General features: G+C 41.7%; 1 protein-coding gene across 1 annotated transcript in view; it reads right to left on the bottom strand.

Moving 5' to 3' along the window:
- LOC141008430 (pleckstrin homology domain-containing family A member 5-like) overlaps positions 1-23,809 on the bottom strand; it is a 236,955-nt gene that overhangs the window by 48,232 nt on the left and 164,914 nt on the right. Inside the window, exons 5-8 of the mRNA XM_073480795.1 lie at positions 21,752-21,805; positions 10,158-10,332; positions 7,385-7,489; positions 4,576-4,648 (exon numbers count right to left, since the gene is read on the bottom strand). Of these exons, the coding sequence (XP_073336896.1) occupies positions 4,576-4,648; positions 7,385-7,489; positions 10,158-10,332; positions 21,752-21,805 (407 nt within the window). The remainder of the gene's footprint in view (positions 1-4,575; positions 4,649-7,384; positions 7,490-10,157; positions 10,333-21,751; positions 21,806-23,809) is intronic.

Here is a 23,809-nt window from a genome sequence, read left to right as displayed (position 1 = left end):
TCCTGGATCCACACACTTTACATATATTATAATTTGTATTAGATATTCTGTCAATGCAACTTGTAAGCTGTGATTTGTTGTTCTGTTCTGTACATGCGTCATCTATTGCATGTCTGTCCGTCCTGGGAGAGGGATCCTCCTCTGTGGCTCTTCCTGAGGTTTCTTCCATTACTTTTGTAAGTAAGACAATCTAATGCAATGATCAGCAGACATAAAAAAAATAAAATAAAAAAAATAAAAACACTGGGAAGTTTCCATCGACTTATCATGAAATTTGCTGAACTGTAAAATAACATGGAGGTCCAGCTAGTGAGCCTACTGAGGCTTATCAGTCAGAGACCGAGAGAGAATGAGATGAGTGGACGTCCTTAAGAGCTCGGTCCACTTTCCGTGTGAACTCGCGCGCACACACACACACACACACACACACACACACACACACACACACACACACACACACACACACACACACACACACACACACACACACACACACACACACACAGCTGAGGACTGACTCTCAGGCTGCAGCAACAGAAACACTGCTTTCTGTGCACGCCTTCATTATGTCTTTCACATTTGAGAAGCCAAACAGCTGTAAAGCACAAAAGATGTGAAACACAGACATGAATCCATTACAGAAGACTCCTCCAACGTAAATATTTATTGATGAGCCTTGCAATAACAATCGGAGCCGACTCATGCAGGGATGGTAATGACTGCATCATTCTATCACGTCTGTATAGCCGTATTCTGATTTGATGTGAGCTTACAGACTTCAAACTAAAGGCAGCACAGAGCAGGCAGAAACACATGTGGTGCACCAGCTGCAGCTAAAACCTGCAGAGCCTGCAGCTAGCACTGCTGTTTGGTTTAGCGGAGCCTGCATGGTGAGCCCGGCAGCTCCTCCGGCCTCATCCCCACTGCTGAATTATTGAGATACAGAACACACACACACAGAACATGAGTGAGAAAGAGAGGGAATGAGTAAGCTGGCATGCAGAGAGAGGCTGTAGGTATACACTGCAGCGTGAGTGGGTGTTTTCAGGCTGTTCTACAACGACTGACATTTCAAGAATCTTCTCCAGGTTCACTGAGGTTTGAGGAGGCTGTCAGCAAAACTTATGTTTGTTCAGATGACTTCGTGACCACAAGCACGTGTCTTCATACCACATACGGTACCTGTAAATACTTAGATTAAGATGAAAGTTTGATTAAATGATAACTGTTTGATTACATCCTGATTAAGTACTTGTCAGGATGTATGGAGCGTCAAAGGAAAGATCTTTCTATTCAGCGTATGTGCACACTAAATATTTGATCCATTGGATCCCCCTCAGCATCTGAAGAAAAGATGGCAGAAACTCATCCTGTGGTGGGGACGGCATTCAGGCTGCACTTCCAATTATATTATACAATTCTTTTATTTATGCTTTCATTAGCAGTGACTGTATGACTGCATGAACACAAGGACACACACAAGAACACACTCCATCCACATAAATGACTGACAGACACCTAATGTCACCTGGAGCCTCACTCTACATCACATATAATGTGTGTTCTATAATATCTGTCTATTCTGTGATACTCCAAAAATATGAACACTTGCTGTCGTCAGAATTCACACAGAATGGGACCCAAACGCAAGACACACAAGCCGGCATGTGAGGAACAAGAAGCGAGCTTTAATGAAATGAAGCTGATAACCAAAGTCAACGAAGAAATCCAAATCCAAAAATAAAGCAACCGCACAAGGCAGGCCAAGGCAGAAAACAAAACCAGAGAGGCATGAAGCGGCAGAGGCCAGAGAGAGAGTCAAGACTGTTTTGGTGAGTTTTATTTAGTTTATGTCCAGTTTGAATGAAGTGTGTTTTACGATGGGTTAGGGAGGTGATTAAACTCGTCTTGGTTCGGTAAAAGAAAGAACCTGAATTCAGACAGAATTGTAGTACAAATATCTCCATTCTTGACATGTTGTGAGTTTATTTTGTTGATGTATTAGACTTAGTAGCGAAATCACTGCTTTTACATCTCCCAGCTAAAACTCCGGGGGCAATCTTGTTGCTGTGGCAACAGTGACACATGACGATGCAGCAGCCGGTAACTCCTCCAAATTATGTTACATTTTAGTTTTTTTGACCGTCATTTTTTCGGCTCTATTGCTGAAACACGTCCTGCCCATGGCAGAAATGCTGTCATCATCACTGGAGAAGAAGGCGGGACCAGTCTGACCACCCCACGGAGGAAGAAGGTCGCAGTAAGAGCCATTCTGATCCAGCTTGGTTTAAGGCTCCCGGTCACAGCAAAGATGCACTACGTGTTTATGTCTGTTTGTATATAAATAACTGTGTATATGTTCTGTAATTTGTTTAGCATTAAAGAGTTTACAAACTTTAATTTCATTATATAAACCTGTGTTGTATAATGACGAATAAATGACCTTGTACCTTGTATCTCACCTCTTGAGGTAAAAATTGGTATTACAAGATAGGATGGGCCGGGGCTAGCTGGTTAGCATGCTAACTCCATAGCAACACTGCAACACAGTACATAGACTCCTTTGAAATAACGTCAACACTGTTGTTCTTCACACTGTGTTGATAATGTAAGTTGAGCTTCTGAATGTTTTAAACTAAAGTCGAACTATATCTCACAGATGAACCGTCTGAAGTGACCAGTTCAGCCTCTAGCCAATTCCCCTGCACTGGTGACAAACTTTTGTTTTCCAGTCATTGTATGTGCACACTTTATTTAGTACCCTGAATGTGTATATTATAATTATCTGTATCTGTTATATAATATATAACAGAAGAACAATATAATCCTTTTTCTTCAGTGCAACCCATTTTACCGTACATTTTAAATGATTATTATAGTGTGATGAGAGTGTTGTCCTTTACTTTTCTTTTGTTAAATTACTATTATCAAAATTTTCACACATGCAGTTGCAGTATGCTAAACTTGAATTTTTTGTTACTTTTTCATTTCACTTACTGAGGATGGTGTTATCGTCCCTGCTCTGACAAAACCAAGTACAACTCCAAACTCTACAAACACCTTCCAACCTGAGTGACAGAAGGTACTTACAATAAAGTGACAGAGCAGGCAGGAGAAAAATGGAAAAAGAAGAGGTTATTATCGGAAAGCCAGGCACGTCATTGTCCTTCCTGAGGACGCCTCCTCTCACTCGTCTCTGGCTGACTAAGCCAATAAACATCCAATTTTCCCTTGGGTTTGTCATGAAAGCGGCTGCTGATTGCGCTCTAGGAGCGACTAATTTGTCAATTTATGGAGATGGAAAAATCTCTCTCAAGGGTTTTCGGAGACACGTAGGAGGAACAGATGAGCTTTTGTGAACGTAAGGTTCTAAATGAGCGGTGCTGCACTGTGGGAGTCACAACCGTGGGTGAAGGCAAGGACGACTACTTTTAACTGGTGAGGACACTTGACCTCCTGACCCCTGATATTACCTGTTACACTGCTCTTGATTAAGTGATAAAAACAGCACTTTTCCATCTGCTTGTTAGACCACCAATCTGAAGCACCACAATCAAATGCCATTCACCTCCACTGTGAATATGGAGTCATTAACTTATTAATCTTATTAAATTAAAAAGCATTAGTCATATTGTAATGGAAATATATGGTGCTAGGAGGCACAAAGTAGTTAGAATACTGAAATATTCAAATGACTTTGTGCATCATTTTCTTTGAACTGAGATGTTTGGTAATGTAACATATGGATTGGTGACAAATGAAGGGAAAAACAATGTAAAGTGTGATTTTCAAAAGTCAGTAGTGCCGCTGTCTATTTTGCCACTATGGGGCCTATTAACAATACATAGCTCTTACACTTGGGTTTTTAATATAATAGTTTTCTTTTTGAACTCCAGTTGGTAAAAAGTGTGTCCATAATAAGCTGTAATAAGACTTGATTGCGCCTGTTAAACATGTAAGGGCTCGTGGGGACAGCTTGTTAATTCAGTTACAGATATATACTCATCAAATTCATATTTTTGAGTTTGTATGATTACCTTTGTATTACTGTAAATACTATCTTTCTGTTTCAAATTCTCCTCAAAAACTATGACTAAAAGTAAACTATACATATATTTACATGTACGTATATACTGATCTCATATTCAGCCTTTTCCACTGATCTGAATCAGTGTTTTTTTTGTAATTTAACTGAAGATACAATAAATACATTTATAAATGTGCTACTTTAGCTCTGATGCAGCATGTCATTTTAAAAGTAACTAAAGTTGTTAAATGTTGTGAGTAAAAATTACAAAAGCACCACAAAATTATACTCAAGTACAGTACTTAGTTACATTCCATCACTTGTAATGGAGAGTTTAACATGAGTGGTACGTTCAGTGTCCTTGAACAAAACATGAACTCCACCTGCACTCACTGTGGACTGCTTTTGATTTGACAAGACATTTAATTAAACAGCCTTCATTATACGTGTGTGTGTGTGTGTGTGTGTGTGTGTGTGTGTGTGTGGGAGTGTGTGCGTGTGTGTGTGTGTGTGTGTGTGTGTGTGTGTGTGTGTGTGTGTGTGCTCACCGCGGTAGTAGAACAGGCACATGTCGGACAGAACAAACCACCTCTTCTTCCACAGCTTCATACCCGTGCTGTCCTATAGGGGTCAAAGGTCACACACATCAGTCAGTCAGTCATTACAGAGAACAATACCCCCTCTCTCTGCTGCTCACACACGCACACGCACACGCACACGCACACACACACACATACACATACACATACACACACACACACAGTTTTTCCTCTCTTTTGATCTCCCCTCACTTCCCTCCTCTTGACACCCTGGCTGTCTCTCCCTCTGGCTGCTTCTATTAACCAGCTTCTATCTCCTCCTCTGAGACAAATTGCTGTGTTTTATCTCTTCATAACGTAGTGACAAATTTGCCTCCGTGGTGCTCGGGGCGAAGGCCTGTGCTTTGTTCTCTACACTACTGCTCCGGTTCCTTTTTTCCCACCCTCCCCGGTGTTGTAATGACTGCAGTGACAAAAACACATTTTTCGAGACCATTTGCTCCCTTGGATCTTTAGCACTGTTTGCAATGTGTGTTGTTCGGCCACAGATCCTGAGGTCAGGAGCTGTGGGTGAACACTGATGACATTTCTTCTGTTAGAGAACACCTTGCCTGACAGGTCTGTGGGCAAGTGCAGGTGTGAAGTGAATCGATTCTCGTCTCAACATAAATACAGTGAGTAGCGGTGCAGGGGCTGGGGCTGAGAAGGAGGTTACTGACAGCGGCTCTAACTGGGGTCTGAAAGCTGAGCTGAATGGGACTCGATGAGGCTGTCTTCAGGGATGGTCAGAGGTCCTCACAGCAACTGAAATATTGACCCACAGCAGATGGAGAAAACTGCTCAACTTGCAGCGAGAGGGTGGAAAGGTAATGAGAGAACAAGCTGAGCGTCAAGCTAGGTTAGCTCACGTCCAGTCGAGCCCCGCAGCAGGGACAGGATCCTCCCTTTTCCTCAAGTTTCACCAGCTGCAGCAGGATCCAGTGTCTCCAACCCAACAAACAACACAGAGGACTAGAGGTCTCATTCAGCCTGACACTGTGTTAATGTCAGACAGTCTCTACGTATTGGTAGCAGTTGGTGGGAGTAGAAACCTTTTCATGAGGTTTGAAGAAATATATAGACTTATGAATTGAGTTACACAGTATACAGCTGTGTCATCTCACTCATGGGCTACTTGTCATCATTTTTGTGGCCATATTTATGTCCCGATGTAGCTAGCTAGTTAGCTATGTATGAGGATTATAAATTTATTATAGACCTGGATAATAAGGCGCCGCTCAGCCTCACTTCTAATTTTGTCCAGTGGCCACTCACAGTGTTGCAGTGAAAAGTTCCCCACAGATTACCATTACGAGACGTCTGTAAAACTGTTGACGGGACATGAAGAACTGCAAACAAGGTCAATTATGACCTTTTTGATTATGAATTTTTGATCCATGGAGGTTTTATATTCATACAGCATTCCTCGAACCGAGAAAATCGATTTAGAAATCTATGACGTCATTACAGGGTAAAGTCTTTGGGCCGACAGCAGCAACTCTACTGCACATATTCAGTGGGCTTCACAACCAGGAAGTAAACGGCAAAATGTTTTTGGTTTATGGGCAAGGCTAGCAATTCTCATTGGACTAAATGGCAAGCATCTTTGGGTCCACTATCCAGTTCTATTTAAAACCAATGATGAAGATGCAGCCCAGTCTCACGCCAAAGCGTATAATAGACCCACCCATCCACTAGAGGTCAGTGGGTGAGGGTAGTATACCCGTATGAAGAGCCAGAATGTCTGCACTGGGAGCAGGTCAGGGATGGGCGTGGTGGGTCATTCATGAGATTCTCACCCAGGCATCAGAGTTCCATGTGAGGCCAAGAGTCAATGTCGACTCTTTTCAGTAAGTAGTTAATTTAAGCAAAACCATGATCTGATCCCAAACCAAGTAGTTTTGGTGCATTTACAAGCAAAGTCAAAGTCTGTCAATAAGCACAAGGCCACGGCTATAAGATTCAGAGGGAAACAGGCACAAACATTCCTGGCTTTACTTGAAATTAAAGATTGGAAAGATTCAGTTGAAAGGAAATTGAAGGACCATAGCAGTGTGCACCACAAATTAATCTTTCATTGCTGCCAACCATTTTCCAAGGTTTCTGACTGTGATATATCACTGTTACTGTGCAGACTTTTCTAATCAATTTGCATTAGTAATATCATTATCCTGCAGGTACAGTAGCTATTAAAATTCTGTGAGCTGGTTTTCATACTTTAGTAATGGCTCTCTGTAAGCACAGTAGAAAAAGCACAATTCAAAAGTCTAAAATACTGCAGCTCTGAAAAAGGGTTCGCTGAAATGTGATGAATCTGTGATGAATCTTGTGGTAAGGGCGAAAAAAAAAGAAGACGCAAAAATACTGAGCTTTAGAGGTGTTGTCAGGTATATTTTGAACTCTGAACAGAGCCAGGCTAGCTGTTTCCCCCTGCCTCCAGTCTTTATGCTAAATTAAACTAACCATATCCTGACACTTCTAATCTTAATCCTGAAAAGAAAGAAAATACTTATTTTCAGTATTTTCCTATAATATTTTACTATTTCATGATATCTACTGTGGTGAAATAAAATAAATCAAGAAACATTCCAAACACAGTGAATAATAATCCTACTTTCTATATACCGTACAGTATGTTCACCTACGTATGTGCACCTTTCATTATTCATATCTTCTGCCCGGCCACAGTCCCTCACCCGTCCTCCATCTGTCCTCTCTTAGTCCCACACAAACACATCTCATAATCATTACATCGACTGGACTTCCTCCAGATCAGTACCTGTTTGTAAAGCCAGTTGCTCTTGACCACTGGGGCATTGGGGTTTCTCTTGATGGAGTTGGACCTCTTTCCAAAGTTGTGAACTTTTTTGGAAGACCTAGAGGGCTGTTAAACACATAAAGTGGCAGTACATGTAGAGATTAAAGGAATACAGAAGAAACTTTTACATCACACGTATTGTATGTACATTTTTGAATATATAAGTCAAACAAAGCAGCTCTTAAACTCTATGAAAAACACAAAAACAGCCCAAATAATGTTTGTGTTTTCATCTCCTACAGAGAGAACAGAACAGGGAGAACTGAAGGGATGCAGAGAGAGAAAAAATAAAATATATATATCAGCTTTTCTCCGCTGATCTCAACGCAACAATCTGACGTGACGTGTTTGGTGCACTGGTTGTAAAAAGGCTTGTATACTGAAACAGCAGCTTTTCCAGCTGCTATAAAAAGCAACAACAGAGGCAGATGTATTCAGCTCATTAAACAAAGCATACTCCACATCCCACATACATCATGGCTCACTTACTGGAAAAGTCAGCACTGCAGCATAAAAATCTCTTTTATGTCAGTCATTAGCAGAAACACTCAAGGAGGTCTTTGAGTGTATATTTTGCAAATCAGATGGTGTTACTATTGAAACACTAACCATAAGTTATCATACAAGAGTGACGTTCCTACATTTCTTGGCTGCCCTCTGGCACCATCATCAGATCTGAATGTCTACTGACAACTTCTACTTCCCACTGGATTAGTTTGATTTTTTAAGCACACAACTTTCCCTCTAAAGCTTTTACACCAGAAACTAATGGCTGGATTGGCATAAAATTTACTGGAGATGATAATGGTTCAGGGAGTTACCCCCGAGACGTTTGAAGAGAGGAGACAAACCACTTAAAGCATTTGGATAGAAAGACCTGTAACGCCAGAGATAGTGGGTGTATGACACACATCCCTTCTATATCTGCTTTACCACAGCTGAACCAGGAAACGTATCAGCCAATCATGTTGTTGCACTGACTCACGACACTTTCAACAGATTTCGTGCGTCTACAGATGGACTTATTATAGGCATCAAAGAGGAGGACATTGCGCTAATTCACAGGAATTTCCAAGAAAGGTGAAAGGTCTAATATCTATTGAGAGATTAATATCTAATCTTTGAACAGATTATAGTATAATATTCTCCTTCACTGGATCACTGTCGGGCAGAACTTGTGTGCATGCTGTCACTGTGTGGCATTTTAAGTAAAAGAAAACACGCACATGTCCTAAAAATGTTCTCAGCTTCTTCTTGGCTGTTTTGACCCTATTCATAAGATAAATGCTTCTTCCTTAGACAGTCTGTGTGTTGTTCTTTTTTGAATGTTTCTCAGGCAAGGCACGGAGCAGGACCCGTACAGCTCAGTCATAAATAATGACTTCTCATGAATACATGAAGATATGCGGTGTTATACTTTCTTTTGGCCAGTGTAAGCAGAAGTAATAATAGTATGAGCATCACTTATTCATGGAAGCACAGAACTTTTGATTTGATCCAGCCATGCATATTTATGTTGTGTGTGTTTGTGAGGTTTACTAAGCATTTATAGGGACACACTGTTTAGTCTAACAGTGCAGTGACCCGTGCAGATGATACGCTCGCTGCTAATACAGTTGAGCTATCCTCCTTCATACCCTCACTTCTCCAGCATGAAAGGAAAGCTAATGACACAACATGGACACCTTCCAAGACAGTCACTGAGTACTGGGAGTCAGTGACAACTCACCATTTTAAATGTCTGAGGTTGGCCCCCAGCACAGCATTATGGGAACAACAAATCAACTCTATCAGGAGTGTTATGAGCTGCACTGACAGAAATCAAATACCATACCTTGTAACTCCTGTCTATATTACACACCCAGTGTTCATTAAATTAGACAGCTGGTGTGCTGCATCTAAGAGAATTTTTTTTTTAACCATTTAGATCACATCGTGCACCTATATGCCAAAGTTTCCCCAAAAATACGGAAGAACACAAACTCAGAGACAAACTGCAGCCAGTTTGACGACAGGGAATCCGCTATCAAGGTGGTTTACAGAGTTTAGCTGCTGTTAGACAATTACCGCTTGCTTATTTAGTGATGCAGCTAATGGTAGCAGTCCTGTTAGCTGACTAATGTTAGGCCCCAGGTTGCCAGGAGCTACACCTGTTATGCCAGCCTTCTGATCACTTACTGTAATCGGTTGTTTTCTCTCGGACCTCCTGGTGATCCTGTCAGACAGAGCTGGCTACTTTGACATGTAACTAGCTGCATGAAGGGGGCATAACTCACATTCAGCACATTTGGCTACAATAACATGTCCCTCCCTACCTGACTGTTTTTACAGGAAGCATGTAAATATGCAGAAGAATCCCGTTTCAGCTCGACTTCAAGACAGTCAATTAAGAGATGGCTTATGCATAAGAAGGGGTCAGGAAAAAGGGTTGTGTATAAGCGTGTAAGTAGGTTGGCTGTTCAAAGACAACAACAGTGTGTTCTTACACACATCAAGCTGATGGTGTGTTTCCCTTAACATGTGCACGTAATATAAGTGCATTCATAACTGAAGTTACATAGGAAATGTAGTTATTTTAAGCCAAAACACCATGTTTTCCTAAACCTAACCTTATGATGCTCAATACATGATGTTGCATGACGTGATGTTATAATGAACTCTAATATAGAATGTTGATTAACCTGCTCACCAGAGGTAAGCTTAAGATTCATAGCTTGTTTCAATGGAGACTGACCCGTGTAGATGAAGTGGAGGTGGTGGTGGCGGTATTGACGGTGGTGGCTGGGCTGCCAGGGAAGGTGCTGTAGTCGGAGCCACCTGTGTAGTTTGATGCCTCGCTCATGGTGCTCATGGGACGTTCCTTCTTGTCACTGCTGCTGCCCTGCTCTGACGAAGCCTGAGGAGCCGGCCTGCCACAGGGCGAGAGACATAGAGAGACAAAGAGAGAGGGAGTCAGTCAGACATTTGACCTTTACATAGAGACAGTAAGATACCATGCAATAATTAAAGTAAGAGCTGGGAGGAATGGCCTTGATTTCAGCGATTTCATTTCATGATTTTAGCGTTGCAATTGCCACCATCGTTGTCGTTATAGTTGTGGTGTGGACTCTGTCCTGGTTGTGGAACAGTGGACCAGCTCTTCACTCTTGCAAGGAAAGTGATGGGATCATGTGAGTTTACCCATCCAGTCTACATGAGTGCGGCAGACTTGGAGGGAGCTTATGTTTTACCTCTTGCGGTCTCTTCTTGGCAAAAAGTCAAACATATTCTCTGTGGCATTGGGTTCCGCCACCTTGTCACCTATTCCCTTCGTGACAGACCCTGACAGGGCAGTTGAGGAATGGAGAGCGTCCAGTTTGGTGACTTCTGAATTGGATCCCCGCTGTTTGCATGGCAGAGGTTGTCTAATAGGACTTGGATGAAAGTTGAAATATTCTTACTCTGTTCTCACTGGTTGTAGCAACCAGTGTGACTGATTGCTACAAGGGCAGGGGGTGTAAATGTGCCTTTGGATTGGTTCATTCAGTTGCCATAATTGCTAAAAATGAGCAGGTGGATGTGTTGTTTCGTATCTGCTTGTGCGACCAATAGGAGGGAGAGAAGTGGCTAATCTCAAAGACACACTCTTTCTCCACGACAATCCAGTCAGCCAATAAGCCAACCCATCTCATCAAGCAGACCCTATCTTCACTCTCTTAATGACACACTCTCTCCGTTAGGGCCATTAAAGAGAGGGAGGATGAGAACGAGGGGAAGGGTAGAGTGGCTCGAATGAGTGTGAGCAGAGAGAAGCGACAGCGATGAGAGCCAGAGAAACAGAGATAAAGAAAGTAAGAAAGTGGGGGAAGAGAGTTGGTCGCATGAATCACAGCTATTATTCTCTGGGTGTCACCTCTGATATATGCCTCTACATCCAGCCAATTTAAATGGCCTGCCAACTTGGCCTGACAAATTGAACCAGCCCAAAGTTTTTGCTCCTAGTCAAGTGGAAGGACAATAGCTAATGTGAGAAAAAGAAAGTTCAAGGTCCCTGTGTCTGATTAAAACTACCACAGTGAAAGCTTTATCTCTGCTCCCAAGGTAAGCAGAATATAAGCAAAGTAGCTCAATGAAACTCATTGTCTATGTTGTTACTATTGTTGATGGCACGAAATACACAAGGTTTTTTTTTTACTTACTGGGTAGTGCTGAACAGTCTATAGGCTGGTGATCTAGTATACAACAACATTTCTATAGAGATCATACTGCACAGTTCTGGTTATTACTGAAGACAGACGGCATGGTCAGGTAAAACAAACATTTGCTAGTGACCTAAAATTGTAATTTATAGTGCACAGGTATTACTAACCAACAGCTGGCTACAGAAAAAACACTTAAAAGAATAAATGGTGGCAGTGGGCCTAACTCTCAACCTGAAACCATTCAGATCTGGCCAGACATGTTTGGGCTATGTTCGCCTTTATTTCTCTTTTATAAGCTTTAAAACGTGTAGTTTAGAATGTTTTTGTGTTCTTCTGTGTCTGATCATATAGTAAAAGCTGGAAGAATCAACATCTTTTTCAGAATACTGAATCAAATGAGTGTGTGTAATATGACAGAATTCACCCGTGGCCCAAATCTGTAGTTCCTTCAGAGATATAGAGCATTTTAGCCTTTAAATCTGAAGAGCTCTTTTCCAGCAGCAGCAGGGAACTATTCTCATGAAAAAGGCCTTTATAAACCAACTGTAAGCTACCAGCACCAAACACCAGACAGCAGTATTGTGCATGAACACACTAAAAGAGTGGATAGCCAGTGGACACCAACAATAATGCTAACAACAACAATAACTTTGTTTTAACACAGAAATGGGTAAACAACCACAAAAGACATTCAGTGTTGGACTTATTTTACAAAGTCTATAAAGACACAGCAGTTCAAGGCTGGATTAGAAAGCTGCTTAGAGAGATACAATTGCAACTGAGCCCTCATTGGCAAAGCCTTTTCCTTCTGGGAAAAAAGGGTTAGGGTAAGTAAGTCTCTACTCAGATATTTAGTACGTCGTAAACCACGTCATTTTAAGGTCATATATAAGACATTGTTGACCCCAGCGGGCAAGGTTGATGGCAATGTGTTACATGACATAGTAAATGTAATAATATTAGTCCAGTTGGGGGAAATGTTGGGTCTCTGTAAATGTAATTACATTAAGAGTATGGTCTAGACCTGCTCCAATTCAAAAGTGTCATGAGATAACTTCTGTTATTGGCGCTACACAAATAAAGACCGATTGATTAAAAGTCCGCATAGTATATAGGACCAATATGAAAAGGACCATGACCATGGTCAAGTTGGAAAATGGGTGAAAACTTTCAGCGTATTTAGATGCTTTGTTGTCTCAACCAAAAAAGCCAAATCTGCCAGCCATACAGTATCTGCCAGTTCTTTCATTGGTTGTCCCCTCTGGGTCAAAAACAGTCCAATTTCCTCACAGCGGCCCTCGTTATCAACTTTTTACTTGCAGTCGCCGTGGCAGAGACTAGCGGCAAGGGGTCACAGCATGGTTCACACTGCCAGACAGTTACAGAGTGGTGCTGCCACCATGGTGTGAAAAGAGGAATTGCATTTTGAACCTGTACGATTTATTCATTCTGTTACACACTGCTGGTGGGCCATGAATAATAACATTTTATACGCCTGTGGGCCGTATAAAATCTGACCTCGGGCCGTGATTGGCCCGCGGGCCGGACTTTGGACACCTCTGATGTGGAATATGTACAGTGTTGATGGTTGGCATCTAGGCAAAGTGCAGCACAGCAGGAAACAGGGAGGGACAATTGTTACCCTCCACAGACTGTAATCTATGTTGCAGAAATAACAGTACACCATGTGAGTGTGGCTATAAGTCCAGTTGACTGCCCACACTATCTTACAGGCTTTGCTTCATTAGTGCAGGTGCAGCAGGTCAAGATAAAACTGAATCCAAGTTGAGATGAGACCTGTTTCTGGGTTTTTTGGGGATCCTGTTAGAACTAAATGATGAAAGTTTACTGCCCAGACAGTCTGTGACAACTGTGAATACACACACACACACACACACACACACGCACGCACGCACGCACGCACGCACGCACGCACGCACGCACGCACGCACGCACGCACGCACGCACGCACGCACGCAGGCTGATGGTGCTGATAAAAACACTGGCTTGTCTCCCGGGTGTATCGCCTGTAATTGTCCCATACTGCTGATCAGATAACCAACAATACAGCAGTAGTAACGCTCCCTGGGTCTTTATCTCTCCTCCACCACCCTGTCATTGTAGCTACCTGTCTTACCTGCCTTATTAACTCTTTGTAATACCATTGGCCCCTCACTATTACATGGTTTATCCTGTACAGCTTCTATCTTAAATAAAACATTACTTATCATTACTTACTCAACACTTATCCTCATAGCGTACCATACTGTACTTTCACTTAAATTTTATGCCAGAAGAAGTGTAGCTGGCATGCCAACCATTTACATGCCTTGAGGCACATTAGCAGCTCCTCTATACTCTACACTGACAGCTCTGAAAATCTCCTTGTCTGAAACTTCAGCCTACTCAGCAACATTCAGTGCCCTGAAGGCAAATGGAAACCCCAACTCCCCAAATCAAATGTTGACTAAACTTATAGATCGAATAGAAACGTCAATTTCTTGCCACGTCAGTACACAAAATGTAGTGAGTAATGAGTTTGTTTTAAATTCAGAGGGATTTTAAGAATCAATGGCATGTTTTTTCAATCAAAGTGCAGGATATCAGAGTCCTTGATGTCATGAATTTGAAAAGGAAATTCTGTAAAGCACTGGACACTGACAGCAGTTATCCATCCCACAGTTTGCCAAAAGCAAGTTAGCTTTTCATATTTAATACTTAGCTCTTCATAGGGGGCAAATGACCAATATTAGTGAAGGAAGCTGCGGTTGCGAATTGAAGTTATGATTAATGCATTTTAGAGGACTGTAGAGACCGTAGAGGCACCAGTCTAAATCTGACACAGGGATCTCTGGAAGCTGCAGCAGATCTTTTGTTCTACTTAAAACTCTGATTCTCTTTTGATTTGAGACTTCACTAAGACGCTGACATCCAACAAGCTGACATCAAACCCAACGCCAAAAAGAACTACACTTCTCTTGCTCATTTATCTCACATGAAAATGAGCTGTTTATCAGTGACTAATAATAATAATAACTTTACTTGTATAGCACTTTTTAAAACACACAGTTACAAAGTGCTTCACATAAACAAGTCAGAACCCAGTGTACATCCATCCATCCATCCATCCCTACGAACAAACAATCATACAACACACATTCAAAGACAAACACATATATGATGCAAACTCAACATGTTTTAGTACAAGACGAGAGCTGAAGACAAAGTGAGGCAAAGCTGGGAGAATTTATGAGAATGCTAACCTACAGAAATGCATTTTCTGCTGTTGTTTCAAACTGATTCTGAAGGTCTGACGGACTGGGGAAGGCCATTCCAAAGTTTTAGAGCTGCCACCGCAAAAGCACCATCACCTCTGGATTTGAAATATGAACGGGGAACAGAAGTCCTGATCAGATGATCAGAGAGGATGGCTACTACAATAAGGGCTCTGTTAATTCTGTTATGTATGCAGGTGCCAGACCATGCAGAGCCTTATATGTGATTAACTAAATTTTGAAATTGATTCTGTGCTTAACTGGAAGCCAATGAAGGGAGGCGAGAACTGGGATGATATGTGACTAACGACCGGTATTTGTTAGAAACTGGGCTAGTCTGGTTTTGTATGGAGCTATTGTATTCAGAGCTAAGATGCACTGTTCATTAAACCAGTTAACAGTATCTTAATGTTAGGGGATTGTAATAGAAACATTTGAGAAGATAGCTGAAAACCTAGCTGCAGAGTGCTCACTGAAGATGTGAGACTGTCTAGTTTGTTTCTTAGAGGCTATTATAGACTGTGGAATTGTGTTAAAAATAATACATTTATGATCAGAGACTAAGTCAGTCATGTGTAATATATTCAGAGACAGGCCAAGCATTAAAACCAGATCGAGAGTGTGGGACCAGAAACGTGTTGCACTAGGTTCAATGATTTAGTGACGTTTAAGAAGTCAGAGGCAAGTGAATCAGAGGGATCATCAATGTGAACGTCGAAATCACCCATCATAATGATCTTGTCAAGCTTCAGTACAACATTCATAACATTTGCACAAGATCTAGGAGGTCGCTAGATAACCATGAAAGAATCTCAGCTGTCCTGGGTGTAGGATGGATGATGGAGGCAAAAAAGAAGCAAGGCTCAGTAAGTAACAAAATCTGCCTGCTGTTTTTTACAACCGGCTGTTTTATCTGCCTTTTCACAGCCCTGAGATCAGGGTTCCCAGCTCAAACTGGGATGCTTGCGGTTGTTTTTTGCTTTGGACAGTAGCCAGGCAGGTAGCGTTAGCCATGTTGCTAACGCTGTGTTTGCAACAGTGGTGCCAGTGACTGACTGCAGAGACACCCACAATATGGAGACAAAAACCCTCACAGCAGCCTGCCAACCTGACTGATTTCACTGGATGAGCTGAAGAAGTCAGAGTCAGAATACACTCATTATGAAATATCTTTCAGCTGAGCTGGCAACATTCAGTCTCAATTGTGTGTGTATGTGTGTGTGTGTTCAGTGTCTCCAAGTGAAGACATTTAGCCCTTAGGAAACAGAGAGCTATTGTTGCCAGAGGCGGATGTTCTGAAATTGCTCCAATTTGGTGCCTCTGTTGGTGACACTGAAATGCCGGCCAGCGGACTGTGAGAAAGAGAGGAGGCCTTCACTCGCCTCTAGTAACAAGAGTCCTACATCCAAATCAGGGTGACTAACACACACACACACGCACACACACACAGGCACACACTGAAATGGTCCTGATCACACAGCCAATCTGTTTTCCCCTCTTTCTGCCTTTCCTGTCTCATCTCGTCTGCCTTTTCATCTTTCAGTCACGTGGTTATCTTAGCCTTTATTAACCTTTCCTCCATAGACCCTGTGCTTCAGCTGCTCTGGTTCTTCTCTCCTCAGCGACTCGCTGATGAAACTGGTCGTGTGAGTGCTGGACCACAGAGCTCTGGAATGAATTCAGATCCATGTGTTTGCAGGACGGATTCCTCTGCACTGTGAGCATCAGTGTTTATTTGCTCTCTATGATATTACTGATGACTCAGCTGTGTTTGAATCATGCACTTTTTGTTCTCTGTACAATCTTACTTGTGGTTTCAGTCAAAGGGAATTTCTCATTGTGGTGACATCACACAAATAACTGCAGTGCTGCTATTAGAATAAATACCAGTTTGGAAACTGACAATGGTAATAAAGACACCATCCAGGGAGTTGAGCCTTGCATTCAAAAGAAAGCTATATATATAGTACCGAGTATGGAAAACTGTTAAAGCCACTGTAAACATGATCTGCTTATTAAAATAAGTATTAAATAGCTCTACATTCCAGCAGGGGTTATACAGTGTTTGGTCAGTAACGTGTCTCTCCTCCTCCTGCTCATGCAGGAACAGACATCTTCTGGTATCCCTGCACTCTTTATCCAATCAGGACAGAGAACTCCATAAAGAGGCAGTCCTGTTTGCTCATGAACACAGAGCAGGATCCTCCTGTTTGCTGCTCTGTCTGATGGTTACTGCTGCACGTCCATGTGGTGACGCAGACAGGAGGGAGGGGACGCTAACTGCAAAACGGACAGGAAGCTAGCTAAAACGACAACAACCCTCCCAGCAGCTTTAAGAACCTAAAGTTGGCATTAAGTGTTGTGATACCCCAGCCCCTCCTGTACGCCATGAAGGGCCACACGACCACACCAGACTGTTAGCTCACATGATGGCACCTGAGCCAAGTTCATTTACTAATTACAGTGGTGGAATGCAACTAGTAACCTTAGTACAATTTTGAAGTATTTGTACTATTCTTGAGTATTTCCGTTTTCTGCTACTGTAGACTTCCACTCCACTTCATTTTGGAGCCAAATATTGTGCTTTTTATTCCACTGCATTTATGTGACAACTTTGGTTACCAGTTACTTTGCAGAGCGTTGCATCGGAGCCGAAGCAGCACATTCTTAAATTCATTTATTTCATTGGCAAAAAACAAAACAAAACACAGATTCCGAAAATCAGAGAAATGCTGAATCTCAGATACTGTAAATATATGTATCATTTACTTTTACTTGTACTTTTGATACTGAAGTACATCTAATATCAGATACTTTAGGACTTTAACTCTATTCATATGGGTGACTTTCACTTTCATCAGAGTAGTATTTTAACACCATATCTTTACTTTTAGTATGACACTTGGGTATACTTTTTACCAAACACTGTGAGATGGAGTTGAATGTGGATTAGGTAGTTTCTTCCACTAAAGACCTGGTATTCAGCAACTCATTCTCAGATGATGGCTGTCTGAAATTCCGTTTTTACTGGAACACATCATAGCAGTGTGAATCAGGGTTCAGCTACACAATCACAGAACAGCCAGCTGCGGCTTTTCAGCTCCAGTGCAATTAAACAGCACAATGGTTGATGACACAAAAACACGATACTACAGGCCTGAACTCTTCTGTTACAAAGAACGTTGAGAACGTCTTGAGATTTATTAGCCTTACATAAAAGTTCAAACACTCAAAGCTTTGGCACAAGACCGTGACTCACACTGAACATCAGTGTCACACACAGGCCAGATGTGTGACCTGGAGATGGGAGCAGAATGTCTCTGTTTGTGTGTGTTGTAGGACACAACACCATATGTTCTTGCTGTTATGTCTTATTGTGAGTGTATCTGTGTCTGTATCTGTTCAGTAGTTCATGATGCTGTCCCTGGGATTGCTCATAACATGAGCTGGTAAAACAAACTGAGGATGTTAGGGAATTCCAAAGCCATCAAGGACACGGTATGTCAAAACTCTGACGACTCAGGAACATCTACTTGCAATGAACTCATCTTCACAATTGTCAATGAGCTATCTTCAGAAGCTACCTGTACAATGATTATGATTTTATTACAATTGTAGGGAAAACATTTTTCTCTTTTTTCAATTGTTCCTGATGAGGAGCGAGCGTCTGTGGCAGCTGGTGACGTCACCATCGCTCTTTTTCTTTTTCCTGGCCTAGGCGATCGTATTCACTGTATTTTTGTCTCCTATGGATCATGTCATCACCCACATCCTCCTCGCTCTGATGTCCCGATGTCAAATAAAAAACAGATAGTAAACCACAGTGTCGATCATACAGCGCCGGCTTTTTCGATATTGTTGTCAGAGAGACAAGACGCACGTGCAGCGTGTTTTCTCTCTCTCTCTCTGCACTCCTGAGCTCACAGCCAGCAGCTTTCTGCCCAACAGAAAATGCTATGAGGACACGAGTCCTGAGAAAGCTGACGGTGAGAAATGTTGTGGGTCCAAAGCTGACCAAGATAAGGAGGTAGCAATCAAGTCAGGTGGTGCATCTGATGGGAGAATCTGTTGTGAATGAAGATTATGTAACAAAGTTGAATGAGAAGAAAAATGTAGGAAGAAGACTTTCACCACATGTGGTCAAGCTTGATAAAATGTGATGAAAAAATATCTCAAGAATTTAATTTACCAGCTAATTCAAACAGAAGCAGATCAGAAAACAGAAAGAATTATTGTTATGACAGTAAATAGTGTAAATTAAAAATAAAGATCTGCTTCTAATACGAGCCTGTTTCAAATGAAGGTAAAGTAAATGAAGGACACTCATAAATACAACATGTGTTGAAATCCATCTAATCCTACATGACTCCACTACTTGTGTTAATGTCTATGCTGAATCATGTTTGCCTTGGCTGTGAGAGTTACTTCAGGTATACTTCTCAGTAATGGAATTCTCGTTCTTTAATGTTTCTGGATTGGATCAATGAGGCACAGTTCACTATGACAGTTGAATGCTTTAGCTGGGAGAAAATGCCGAGCCTCTATTTTAAACCCTGTCATTCAACAAAGGGAGAGTGTGTTTGTAGTCACAGTAGCAGCCTGACACCAGATTTCATTTCATCATTTCAGAGGTAATACAAACCACTTATGAGGGGAAAGAGGATGTAATTTGATTCAGATGGCAACAAAAAAAGAGCTTGTTCGTATAAATTCAACACAGGGTTATTATTCAGAGAGGAAACTTTAACTTTCCCTGCTGCTGCTGGAGACACCACTCATGGCATACACATTAATCATCCAGAATATCATTTCTACATTAGTGGTGCACAGCGGCTCATCAGGCAATTCACGCAGAGTCTGAAATAAAGTTAGTGTTAGAGAAACAAGAAGAAGAAAAGGAATTCTCAAACAGAGGAACGAAGCCTTGAATTAAAGATGAATGCAGCTGAAGACAAAGATGGAAGATCAGTGTGTTAGTCACTGCTTGTCATTGCTGCATAGTGGGCTTTCACCAATTAGATTAGACGGAAATGAACAGAACAGCTTGAACTGCTGTCTTACAGAGTCACATGAGAAGATCAATATCATCTCTGAGCGTAGAGTACGGGGATATGTGGGGGACAAATATAACTAGTTTAGCGCTAAAACTGGACGCAGGGGGAACTCAGCCCAGCTCCAAGTCCAGGCAGAACATTGCACTGTATGCATCAATGTTATTTACTTCATCTGTTGGTCCTTTTAATGTTGAGGCTGATCTGAATGTCTGTAGATCTGAATCACTGTGTTTTTGCCTATTACATGTATTTGTTTGCAATCACTGTGGTAAAGCGGGGCCCATTGAATAATTTGGCACTAGGTCCCAGCGTAACAGCTGCTGCTGAGTCCCAAATGACTGAATGCTACAACAGGAAGTGCTGTACGTGACTGTACACGATATGATGAATAAAAATGCACTGCATGAGGGACAGTCCCATATTTCCCATTAAGAACTTAAGCAAAGCTGCTGTCTATCGGAGAAGGAGAACGAAACTAGACATACATTTGCCTGCCAAACTTAAGGTTTAAGTCTTAGGCCTGGCTACCTTTGATCGATGAGTCACTACCATGGCATGTCCTCAGGAGACTCTGATCAAATCAGGATAGAGGCGTAGCAATTCGTATTCTCCCCAGCACCTCTCTCCCCAAAATATAGTCAATCTTGCTAAAAAAGAAGATGGCAAAAGCTACATTGCCACACTTCAGGCTTCATACTGTAGTCCACACACCAATGGGTGATAACCATGGCAGACAGGTTTACACTTGGATAAGCCACACAAGGGGAGACTCCTACAAGAGGAAAGGTTTATAGCATGAGGATTTAGTAGTTGGCTTGGCACATATTTGTCAGATTAACTACTTCCCAAAAGAGCAGTGAACATCCTTTTCTAGAGGAAGAATCCTGGATGGACTACTATGCATTAATGCCCAGTTATAGGGGTTTCTGGCACAACATCACCTACTTCCACAGAGCATGAAGAAGGGAAATAGTCCAAAGAGGCCAAACCTCATGGATTATAAAGAACAACTGTATTGTGAGACTGTGTTGGCTTGTTGTTAAAAAACATTGGATGGGTTTTGTGAGTGGTTTTCAACAGAACCAACAGTGACTAGCTACAGACTGAACAGAGCCACAATGAATAAATAGGTGTTGAGATACATCCACTTAGTTTTTTCTAAATCTACAGCGTCTTGTTTTCACAAACTTATTTCTACAGATGTTGGCATTGATCTTCTTATTTAACTTGTCAGAAGTGGAAGTGGAAGAGTAGCCTCCCTCACATGTGAAGCTGTTGTTTGAACTTACCCACTGCTAACAACACATGCAGCAAGCAAACACTTGTGGTTTTAGTCATTGACATTACAGAGGCCAAGTTCCCCCTTCTTCAGAAAAAATATGTACAGCAGTCGATGGTGAGAGACAAATCATTTTTTGATCCCATTTGAATTTTGCCATGATTATTTTTTCAACTTGAGAAAGTCTCACTTTGTCATAAAACAGGTTGGTGTTGGTGACGTATAGTGAGCGATATGATGTAGTTTCACTGAGCAGATTTACATAAAACTAGATGATAATTTACCATCTTTACGACAAACTGTGACTTTCTCATGTAGAAGATGATCTTTTACATTGACAAACATCATATGTGTGGGATCAAACAGTTGCCTCACACCAGTGACTGCTCTACAATTTTTTTTTTCCGCAATAAGGTCCCATGGGGCACACAGGAAGGGACGGGACTTAGTGGAAAGGGAAATAGTATTATAGTAGCAAGTATCAAGGCTGGAAGTGAAGCTGAAGCCAAAGCAGCTCTTGCGAAGTGAGCGATCATTACCTGGTGAGAGCCTCTAGGGGCTTGTCAGGGTGGACAAGCTTTCCACAACTCACGCTAGAAACAAAGGAGGGAGAGAGAATGACAAAATAATAAGAACTCAAAAAGTGAAATTAAATTCAGTCGTGCTACATGGAATAATAGACAGAAATCATAACATTAAAATTAAACATGAAACAATACATGAATGAGGGTATTTCTCACATCACTGGAGGTCAGGTTAGTGACTGAAATGTGCAAATGAAACATCACGTGAGGGCAAACAGGAAGCCTCTGTGGTCAAACTCAAAACTCTTTGTTCTTCTAAACACCAATCTGCCTCCCTCCAGGCAAACTGATCATTCATTTAAAGCCACGTTATTATGTCTTTGATCAACCCGTCAGCCCACCATCGTTCAGAGCCTCCCATAGCTCAACATCACCATATCTGTTCTATTCCTCTTTGTCTGTCTGTCTTCCAGATTTTCAGTCAGTCTTGTGTGTCTGTCCATTATCATTTTCTACTGTTATTCTTCTTATCTTCTTATCTTTCTGTTGTTTGAACAATCTGACATCTGAAGATGTCTGAGCGGAATCTGTTAATAATTAAGTGAGGAGACAGATGGAGGAAGCAGGAAGAGAGAAAGAAAGAGACTAAGTGTCAGAAAGGGTCAGGACTGAGCCAGATGAGTAAGACACACTCCTTTGAAAACTCCTCCTAACTTGTTAGGATGGGCAGAGCAGTATGAACGCAACATCCGGGAGACAAACAGAACAAGATATTACTGAGTTGTATCACAAAACTAGACAGTCAATAATAAAAGCAATAGCTGCAGAGGTGTACTGTTCATCCCGGTGAGAGGAGGAAAACTTCCCCCAGGGGGTTTTAAAAAGCAACTTTGTGGATGTGGATTTTATGAATCTCTTAATTCAAACTTGACATGGCTAGCAGGGATAAAAATGCAGCACTTAATGATGTAGCAGTAACATTTCTGCATCAAAATGTCCAAAAACGACAAGACTTTGTTATATATTGTTAACTTGTGTACTTAAACTATCCTAAATGTTCCCAACAATGTTAAAAGCCAGAGAAATCTGTTATTTTGTTCAAGGTAATGGTGCGTTTCATTTGGTCACCTGCCAATATAACTCCCAGGAGAAAGTGGGAGTGAGGAAGGAAGTCGGCAAACGAGACTGAACGTAATGTGAATTAAACTTTTAAATATTGTCTTGTCCATGAACATCTCTGCCTGAGTCACTTAGTCCAACCTTGGAACAATAGCCTCCCTGATGAAGATGTGTTGACAGAAACATGGTGTTCTTCTGTTTCTCACATACTGTGTATTTAAATACTACACCTCCTCAAGTGCCTTTAGTGTCTGATAAACACTCCATTCTTCCAGCTTGTAGGCTTTCTGTAGTAATGAGTAGCACTCCATATGACTAGATGTTGGATGTCTAGATTGGGCAACAGGATGTCCAGGTCCCATCCAAGCTGCTGAGGGTAGTGCAACTTGGCTGACTGGTTGGGTTGTTCTGATTGCATATGATCGCATCAACACTCTGATAACACAAATGCCCTCTACAGGAAGGGACAGAGTCGTCTCTATTTTCTGAGACGACTGAGGTCATTCAACATCTGCCGGACTATGCTCAGGATGTTTTATGAGTCTGTGGTGGCCAGTGCTATACTCTATGCTGTTGTGTGCTTGCAGCAGGCTGAGGGTAGCAGATGCAAAAAGACTGAACAGACTGATCTGCAAGGCCAGTGACGTTGTGGGAGTGGAGCTGGACTCTCTGATGGCGGTGTCAGAGAGGAGGATGCTGTCCAAGTTACATGTCATCTTGGACAATGGCTCTCATCCACTCCATGACATGGTGTTCAGCCACAGGAGTACATTCAGCACTAGACTGATCCCACCAAGATGCACCACAGAGCGCCACAGGAAATCATTCCTGCCTGTGGCTATCAAACTGTTTAATTCCTCGCTCTGAGTGTGGCATTATTGCTCTGTATATATGTACATTTCTTGTATTTTTGTTGATATTGATATTATTATTATTATTGCTATTATTATTATT

The sequence above is a fragment of the Pagrus major genome, chromosome 14 (assembly GCF_040436345.1).
Source record: "Pagrus major chromosome 14, Pma_NU_1.0".
In the NCBI taxonomy this organism is placed as follows: Eukaryota; Metazoa; Chordata; class Actinopteri; order Spariformes; family Sparidae; genus Pagrus; species Pagrus major.
Note: the sequence above shows the minus strand (reverse complement) of the source record. Positions and strands in the feature narration are given on the sequence as shown.